We start from the raw sequence: 9,064 nt of genomic DNA, 5'->3' as shown, positions 1-9,064 counted from the left end.
CTGCACGGTGTGCGCTGCGGATCCCTTTCACCAGGCTCCGCGGCCGCGCTGGGCCAGGATGAGTGGGACCTGCCCCTTCGCAGCTGGTGCCCGAGGCCGCGGGAGGCCTGGGAAGTCCCCTGCTAATCCTGGGCTGGACATCCTGAGAGTCAAGAGGTCTGCAGCCGCGGGAGGTGCTGGGTCTGTTTTCCTCTCAGAATTCCGCGCTCCAGGGCCGGATCGGGTCACCCTATCAGCCCGGTGACGGTTTTCCTAAGAGGAGTTACACTTGGGCTACCCCCGCCCGCCCCAGTTATGGACACACTCCACGGGGAGGGGAAGGACAGTCAGAGACTGAACACAGCCACCCACAGGGAGCTGGCCCCTGGCAGGTCTCCTTCTGTGTCCAGCTGTAGAGTGGCCTCCAGAACACACCTAAGTGAGGAAATCAAGATGCAGCACCATCAGCACCGTATTGTATCTACCAGGGGCAATAAGAATACACCTGTTTGTCTTCCTGGCCAAACTAGGCTGTTTATCTGAACCTCCAAGAAATCAGGAGAGACAGAAGACAGGCGGGTTTTAGCAGGGACGACAGGGAAGCCCCTCGGCTTTAGTCTTCACAGGGAGAAGAGCTGAAGCCACCCCCTGTCAACCCTGTTCCGACCACTGCTGGATTTTACCAACTCTGCTACCATACCCACAGAAGCACCTTTTGTCAATCTGGAGATGGAAGGAAGTCCGATTCACGAATTGTTGGTAAAAGCCAATTGGGTGTTTAAATTGAATTTGTTGAAATTTTTTGTTGCAGTTGTTTTGAGAGTGGGTCCTGCTGCATGGCCCAGGGTGGCCTCTGACTGCAGCTCAGATGACCCTTCTGCCTCAGGGCATGTGCACTGGGCCTGAATGAAGACTTGTTCTTTGACTCCTTTGTCTTTGCAAGGCCCTTGGGTGGTGAGACCCCCACGGTGTGCCTAGAAACCTTTCAAACTTGATGGAAACTATAAACTCACCAATCACAGGAAACTGTAAACCACAGCAAACCTCAAGCAGAGTCAGGAAAAAATCACACCGAGACATGTAATAATTAGGTCGACAGAGATGAGAAATGGAGAGAGACTCGGAGACGCGCAGAGGGAAGAGGCAGGTTCACACAGAGCCACGGAACATGCCCGCAGACGCCAGGGGGGCTGGAAGTCAGGGGCACAACCTGGGGACACCGAGCCAAAAACAAGACAAAGAGCCTGGCGACCTAAATGTCCATGCCCAGGAAGAACGTTCTAAAGAGCAAAGGCAGTTTTTGTGTGGTGCCAAGTATTAGTGATAAAGCCGTAATTTTAAAAAGCTATTTTGAAAAATGAAGATAGCCTGGGGTGGACCTCAGCGGTAGAGCGCTCGCCCCGCATGCACACGGCACCGCAAAATCCATAATTAAGCGAATAAGGGTACGTTTCGACCTCTGCCTGAGAAGGAGCAAGGTTTCCCTCCGCTTGAGACAACTGAAAACCGGAACAGAACATTCGGAAGGCAGGACACCCGAGAGCCCAGGATGCCGTCCTAGGAGGTGGACACGGAGGACCGGAGCCCGCACATGACCCCCGGGAAGCTCCAGACCGCGGCTCAGGGGAAGGAAATGGAAGCAAGGACTGGTAACATGGGTCATTTCAGCACGACTAAAAGCCCTGGCTCTTCAGAAGACGCTGCTGGAAGAAGGAGCCGGAAAACCTCTGGCCACTGAAGATCCTTACAAAACACATGCAGCCAAAGACTGGTGTCTGAAAAATATAAATAACTCACAGCAACAGAAGGGTCAGCATCCTCATTTTCTAAAATTAGCAAAAGACTTGATCAGAGACCACTGGATCAAGCCAGCTCATCCAAACATGCCTAGCGTTTTGGTCCCTGGGGTACGGCACATGAAGCCCACCGAGAGGTGCCACTGTGCAGCCGTGGAGTGGCCAGCAACCGGAGACGCACAGTGTGCACTGGGCTGAGGGGCGGGCAGCCAAAGGTCTCTGGGCGCTGCTGGCGTGCAAACCAGCAGGCCCACTTTGGGAAGCCGAGTGGCCATTTCTTACAGAGTGAAGCACACGCACCCCTGAACCCCGGTCATCCTTGGACGCACCCCTTTATTGAAAAGAATGACGACGTGACCACCCAAAGACTTGCGTCTGAAAGTTCAAAGCAGCAGGAGCCAAAACTGGACACAGCCCAAATGTCCGTCAACAGGGAGGGCAGAACTCAGGAACAAGCCCACGCTCCTGGGGACACAACAAGGTGCTTGTGGTTGATTCTCAGGAGTATCGTGCTACCTGGGCATGGTGGCGCACGCCTGTGCTTTCCAGCTACTCGGGAGGCTGAGGGAGGGGGATGGCTTCATCCCAGGAGTTGAAGGGCAACAAAGTGAGACCTCATCTCAAAAAAAAAAAAAAAAAACCAAAAAACAAAAAACACAACACTCTTCTGGGTGCGGTGGGTGGCACATGCCTGGAAACTGGGGCAGGCGGATCACAAGCTCAAGGCCAGATGCAGCAATTTAGAAAGACCCTCAGCAGCTTAGAGAGACCCTGTCCCAACATAAAACATAGAAAGGGGGGCTGGGGATGTGGCTCAAGCGGTAGCGCGCTTGCCTGACATGGGTGCGGCCCGGGTTCGATCCTCAGCACCACAAACAAAGATGTTGTGTCTACCGAAAACTAAAATATAAATAAAATATTTTAAAAAACCCCAAAACATAGAAAGGACTGAGAATGTGGCTCCGTGGTGGAGTACCCTCCCGCCATGAAGTATCTTACAAGCCTTTAAGTCATCAATCCAGAAACCACTGAGGGGCGATGGGGGATTGAGAAAAGACAAACACATAGGAGAAGAAAGTTGGGACGGGGGGACAATGTCCTCTGATGGAGGAACCTAGAGCTGGCTCAGCACGTTTATCATATAGGTCTTATCATCGAATTACATGGGTTGTTTTGGGAAAGTTTCAGCAGAGCAGACAGACTTGAAGGTCCCAGTGAATCTTTCGAGGCATCAAGGTCATCTTGTTATGCTCAGAATTCTCTATTCCTGAAAGTCGGTGCTTGAGCTCAGGGTCCAGACCGAGATAGCTCTGCGCCTTTGCTCGGAGCCTCCCCAGGCCAGGCATCACCCTAGCAACTGGGCCATCTTGACCTGCACCTTGGCACAGGAAATTCCCAGCATGCGGCAGCCCCAAGGTAGTCACGGGCTATGATCCAAGTCACCACTCTCCACAGATGAAGTCGACACAGATCATGATGCCCGTGACCCATGGCGGTAGCAGGAGTCCTGCAGACGTGGGGTCTCAGCCATTCAAGCCCCGCTTCTTATCTCCCTGGCTCTGCAGTCAAATGCCAGCTGGAGACTCGAGGGTGGACGGTGGGATCAGTTCCTGGTCATCTGGGGCCTGGGGGCCTGGTCCCTCTGGCCAAGGCTTTGCTCAGCTCCCTGCTCCCTGAGCCTCTCAGCTCACGAAAGGCAGCAGACATCGTCACGGGAGCCAGACGGGAGCACCGCTGCGAGACCCGAGTCTGGGCAGGAGGACTCGCGATTCCCCGTTACTCCTGGCGTGTGGTCACAAGCTGCTGGGTACAGAGCACAGTAGGGAAACAGGCCGCAGAGGCCCAGAGGCCGCTTGCAAGGCTGCCCACCTGACGTCGTGTCTTAGGATTCCATTTGCGTATTTCAGGAAAGGCGAATCGGTGGTGACAGAGGGCAGGCCAACCGTCACTTAGGACGGAGGCTTGGGGAGGAGTCTGACTGCCCAGGACTGGAGCCCAGGGCTCACGCAGGCTAGGTGAGTGCTCCACCCCGGGCCCGGTGCTCCACCTGAGCCACACCCCAGCCCAACTTTTCTTAAGTGATAAAACTTTTCTTAAGTGATCATGAAGTTGGGTGATGGCTACGTGGCAGGTCACATTCTATTGTGGTTTTTTTTCTACGTGGGGGTTTGAACCCAAAGCCTCACACGTGCTAGGCGAATCCTCCACCTGGAGCCACACCCCAGCCTTTCTTACTTTGTTTTGAGACAGGGTCTCACTAAGTTCCCCAGGTGGACTTGAACTTGTATCCTCCTGCCTCAGCCTCCTGGTCTAGGATCACAGGCCAGGCCACCACACTCAGCAGGGGGTGACTTTTTCAGGTTATGGAAACCGGCAACATCAGGGTTATGGTGGAGGTTCCCTAGTCCTGCAGAACCCCCCAAATTGCATACTTAAAATTAGTTATTTTGTTGTACATAGATTTAATCTCAACAAGGCTGATTAAAGGTAAGATAACATACATGTAGACTCCAGGCCATGACCTGATGGGCTTTGCCTGATCTGACCCTGCCGGCCTCCATCTGCCAACCTCCCTGGTCCTCACAGCAGGCCGCCACGGCCTGGCGTTGCTTCCCCTTGGACTTGCCAGTGGAGCCCTGCCTCAGGGCCTTTGCACCATCTGTCCTCTTGGAACCCTACCTGGGTTCTGGCTTAAGTCCCTCCATGGTGTACATTATTTTGTAAATTACTTCTCTCCGTCTTTTTAGTGTGGTGACCTATTGTCCATCTTCTAGGGGCAGGGATCTCTTATTCCTGTACAATGCTTAGACAAATCCTTTGCACGTGGCAGGATTATTAATTCTGCAAAGGGCTGTTAAATGAGCCCAGGTCTGTGCACTCTTTCTTGAAGAAGCTTACTGGGTGTCCTCCAGCACCAAGCGCTGAAATGACCACAGCAGACCTGCTTCTGTGACCTAAGAATGAAGGGTCAGGGTCCAGGACAGGGCAGCCCTGCGGCTCTCCTTGTGTGGTGTCCAGGTAGCCTACAGGGGCTCACTGCAGTCCCAGGGTGTCTCGACTCCCCAGCATCCTGTTTTAGGAGTTTCCATGCTACCGACTCAGTCCTGCTTGTACGTAATGTGAAATGCGTCCCTCACTTGATGGACAGTCCTTTTGTTAGAAATGTTAATTTGTGTTTGACACTTTCTGTCTTTTGTCATACAAAAGAATTCAAAATGCCACATTCAAATACACAAAATCCAAGAATGGAATTCCAACTTCTGCATGTTAAACACGGTAATTGTGCTTGAATGCCCAACTCAGTCGTGGGAAAAAAGGCTTCCAGTGCCCGAGTTTGGCCGTTCATTGGTTCTCAGGGATCAATGACAAACCAGCACCCACTCAGCCCGTCTTCCAAGTGGACTGCACCCTCCAGTACTTTGCCTTTAATCCTCTCTGCCAAGTTCCCTCTGCTTATCCAGATGAATGGATTCCATCTGAAAATCACAGAGTTAATAATTACAGTCTAAGCTGATAAAACCCTGCTCTGCATCACGGCCATTTTCTCTCTGGAGTGCGGTTTCCCAGGAAAATAACAAAGCAACTTCATCAGGCAGGGATTTTAAGTTTAGCCAATGCAGTTTCCTTTCCAGGCTGCATGAATCACCTCCACCCCCTGGGGCCCGGCCTGCTGCCACAGAGCCGCCCTGATGGATACTAGCCAGCTGTCCTCCCAAGCCTCCCGCTGGGCGCTATACCTTCCCCTGTGCTGCGAGCATCCAGCATCCGGCAAGGAATAAACTGTATCCTCCTGCCTCCGCCGGATAAACCGGATAAACCGGCAGAGCTGGGGGCCACTTACCTGCACAGTGGAGCTGTCCGGTGACCTCCCTCTGAGCTGCCCAGGGCCATGCTCTCCGGGTTGACGGAGGAGGCAGGTTTTCACACCTCCAGGGCTTATGCTGCCTTCTGCCCAGGGCCATATGGGGAGGCAGAAGGCCTCCCTGCACTGGGCACAAGACCCATAGCCACGGCCCCAGCACCCCACCACAGGACTGGGTGGATCCCCAGTGGAGAGGCCAGGGCTTTACATGTCAAATGAACAGCAAGGGAGCCTTCGGGAGGCTGAATAGATGTCCAGGGACCCAGAGCCCAGGCCTGAAGTCCCGGTTTCTTTCTCCTTGCTGTCCCTGCAGTCACATAGCTGACCCCTGCTCTGCACTCTTGGTGACACCAAGACAAGGGGAGAGGAGTGTCCAGGTGTCTTCCAAGAGCACCTGAGACAGAGACTTTCCCGTTGATAGAGACCCCTCCACTGCTGCCAAGGAACAATGATGGAGCCCGGTGAGCGCGGGAGCGACCCCAGGCAGCCGAGCGACTGCAAGTCAGAGTGCGGTTCCAGGAAGCAGAGTGAGAGGAGAGGGGACACCAGGATACGTACCCTCCCAGGACTGGCTCCGGGGACCCTCCTCCTCCGGCCACAGGCACCTGCTATGGTCACCACGTCATTCGAACCAGGATGCACGATTAGGTCACAGCTCTCGAAATCTCATCCCTGTATTTCTGAACATTCCTGCATTAGCGCAGGAGATTTGGGGGGACATTCACATCCAAACCATAAGAGGGGTCACAGGCTTCTGACACCCGGCCGCTCTCACCCCTTCATTCTGTGCCTGAAGAAACCAAAGCCAGGGAATGACTTCCCCAAGCCCCGCGGCAGGTCAGGAGTGGAGGTAGAGCACACAGGCCCCTGACCACAGGGAAGGGGAGCTCCTGCCACAGGGCTGGCCACAGCCCAGGGCTGGCCATGCAGGACCAACGCTCTGGCTCCTGCCCTGGTGTGGGCGTTTCCCGGGTGCCTTCCTGGTCTGGGGTGGCTGGAGCTTCCCCGGGTGGAGCTGGACATGGGCTGGGGATGGTCTGGTGTGGCAGGAGCTCTGGGACGGGAGCTCAGAAGTGGGAGCAAACTGATTCTAAAGATCTTGAAGAAGAAGGAAGGAGGAAAACTGCCATTCTTTACCTTCAGGCTGAAGCCCCTGTCAGGGACAGAGCAGAATTCAACAAAGTGTGAGGCTGTGATGGAAACACACGTTTTGCTCTCAGTTTGGTCAACATCACAGGTGCTTGGAAAGGGACGCCCTTCGTCTGTGACCCGGAGAGCACTGAGTCTAACAGGTCAGCACCTGACTTCCTCACTGGCTTCTCCACGCAGGTTTTCAAATACATTTGCTCCCAGGACCCAAGCAGAAGAGATGAGTTGAGACCACCAAGCAGTTAGATCAATGGTTGAGTTGTCTGTGCATCAGCCTGAGCTATGCCCAGGAAAATTCAATGTCAGTTTTGTGCCCCAGAAAATGGAGGTGGAGGAGCTAGCCATAGAGCATAGCTCACCCAGAAGGACTGGGTCAGGTGCATGGAGGTGGACAGTATCTCCCAGTCACCAGCCTAAGACCTCCAAGGTCAGGAGGACAGCCAGGGCCAGCTGGCCTGGGTGCAACCTCCGAGATCAGGGATGCTCAGAGACACTGAGGGAATGCGGCCCAGGGTGGTGTGGGCTCTTGGACACTCAGCCCGCTTGTTTTCTTATATCAGTTAAGCACCTACTGTGTGCCAGTTCCTGCTGTAGGGGGTGATAGAAACAACACTCTCCCTCTCTCTGCTTCTCGAGCACCCTGTGAGCTGCTTCCCTCTGCCACACTCTCTCGCCATGATGTTCAGCCTCCGTGAGCCCTGTGGAATGGAGCTGGCCTTCTATGGACTAAGGCCTCTGAAACCCACTTTAACCTGAAACTGCTCTCAGATGTCTTCCCACCACATGAAGACTCTGAGTGAAGTCCGCACGGAAGAGAACAGAGTTGAGAGATGAGAAGTTCTCGACTCCCAGAAACTACCTTTTAGGGCCACAGTGGGGCCACAGTGGGGCAGCTTCTTTGCTATCCATCGTTGCTCTAGGACGTCTTGATTGCTTCTACCAGCCCCAGCACTGAGTGGAGCTGCTGTAGAGGAGAGTGGAGGTGACACAAGCTGTCTTGGAGAATCAGTGTGCATGTCCTCACATTCCACACCGACAGCTGCTTCCTTCCGGACTCAGAATACCTGCAGCATGGAGTGTCACCAAGCGCGAAGGAAGACATTCTGGAAGGTATGAAGAGAAAACAGCCACACAGTCAAGCATAGAGGTCTTTGTGGGGCTACGGGCTGTGAGCAAAAGTTATTTTGACAATTCAAATGAAATAAAAATAATATATAATACAAAAAAAAAAAATACTCACAGAATGTTCACAGCTCCTGGTAGGCTCCACACCTGGGCCCTTTGTCATGGATGGATTAGCTCCTTCACTCTCTCAGGGGACAAAGGGGACCATGCCCAGGACAGTCAACCGTGCAGAGCAGTGTGACAGGAGCACAGGGAGGTCAGCGTTTCAGCACCAGAAGAACCCGCTCTGGGTGGGGAGGGGACCCTGGAAGGGGGCACAGGCTGGGACCTGACCGGCTGAGACTGGCTATTGGGTCTGGGAGAGCAAGCCGGGAGCCCCCTTCTCCCATGCCTCCTGCAGGATTGGGCTGGACGCCCCTGGCACATCCCAGCCTACAGCCCTCCATCCATGGCTCTGGCCAGTGGCCAGTCATACAAGGGGACTTAGCTGACTGGAGGACAGTCTGCCCTTTTAAAATGTTTGCACAAGAAGCTAATTTACACTGTCAGTTGACAGGTGCCCAGCGCTGAATAAAGGAAAGTAGGCGATGAGTAAAGTTCGTAATCAGCTGTTTAAGGGAAATTGTGCAAATTTTACTTTTGAAAGAATTAAAGTGCAGGTGTGAGGTCTCCACTTTCTCAGCCCTTTGAGGGCACAGAGGTGGGGGCAGATCTCACTAGAGGGCCCAGCAGCCTGCAGGGCCCTCCCAGGGGGTGTGAACAGGTGAAGGGACCACGGGGCACTGCTGAGCAGCGCCACCTTCCTCTGTGCTCAGGGAAGGTCCCCAGGGAGCAGGGCTGTTGGCACGGCATTGTTAGAAGATGCAGCGCATGTGGGTCTTCCCTGACCGGAGAGGACGCCGCTGGGGCGCCTTAACCTTCCCTGCCCCCAGCCCAGGCTGCCAGAACCAGCAACCCCGGCCCTGAGACATCCCCGTGCCCCCATACAGCCCCGGGAAGCCCCGCTATGGAACGAGGTTCTGCCCTGCCCGTCGGTCCACCGCGTCCAGTGGGTATGGCGCCCGGGGCGCCTCCTGGGCAGACACGAGCAGGGGCCGGTTTGCAGCCGGCGGCAAGGGCAGCGGTTTGGGGGTCCCGGCGCGGCCGGCAAGGG

General features: G+C 54.6%; 1 protein-coding gene across 1 annotated transcript in view; it reads left to right on the top strand.

Annotated features, from left to right (window-relative positions):
* Gabrd (gamma-aminobutyric acid type A receptor subunit delta) overlaps window positions 1-9,064 on the top strand; it is a 24,307-nt gene that overhangs the window by 4,920 nt on the left and 10,323 nt on the right. The window contains exon 3 of the mRNA XM_048783570.1: window positions 8,799-8,959. Coding sequence (XP_048639527.1) covers window positions 8,799-8,959 — 161 coding nt within the window. The remainder of the gene's footprint in view (window positions 1-8,798; window positions 8,960-9,064) is intronic.

Source organism: Marmota marmota, unplaced genomic scaffold (genome assembly GCF_001458135.2).
Source record: "Marmota marmota marmota unplaced genomic scaffold, marMar, whole genome shotgun sequence".
Lineage (NCBI taxonomy): Eukaryota > Metazoa > Chordata > Mammalia > Rodentia > Sciuridae > Marmota > Marmota marmota.
Note: the sequence above shows the minus strand (reverse complement) of the source record. Positions and strands in the feature narration are given on the sequence as shown.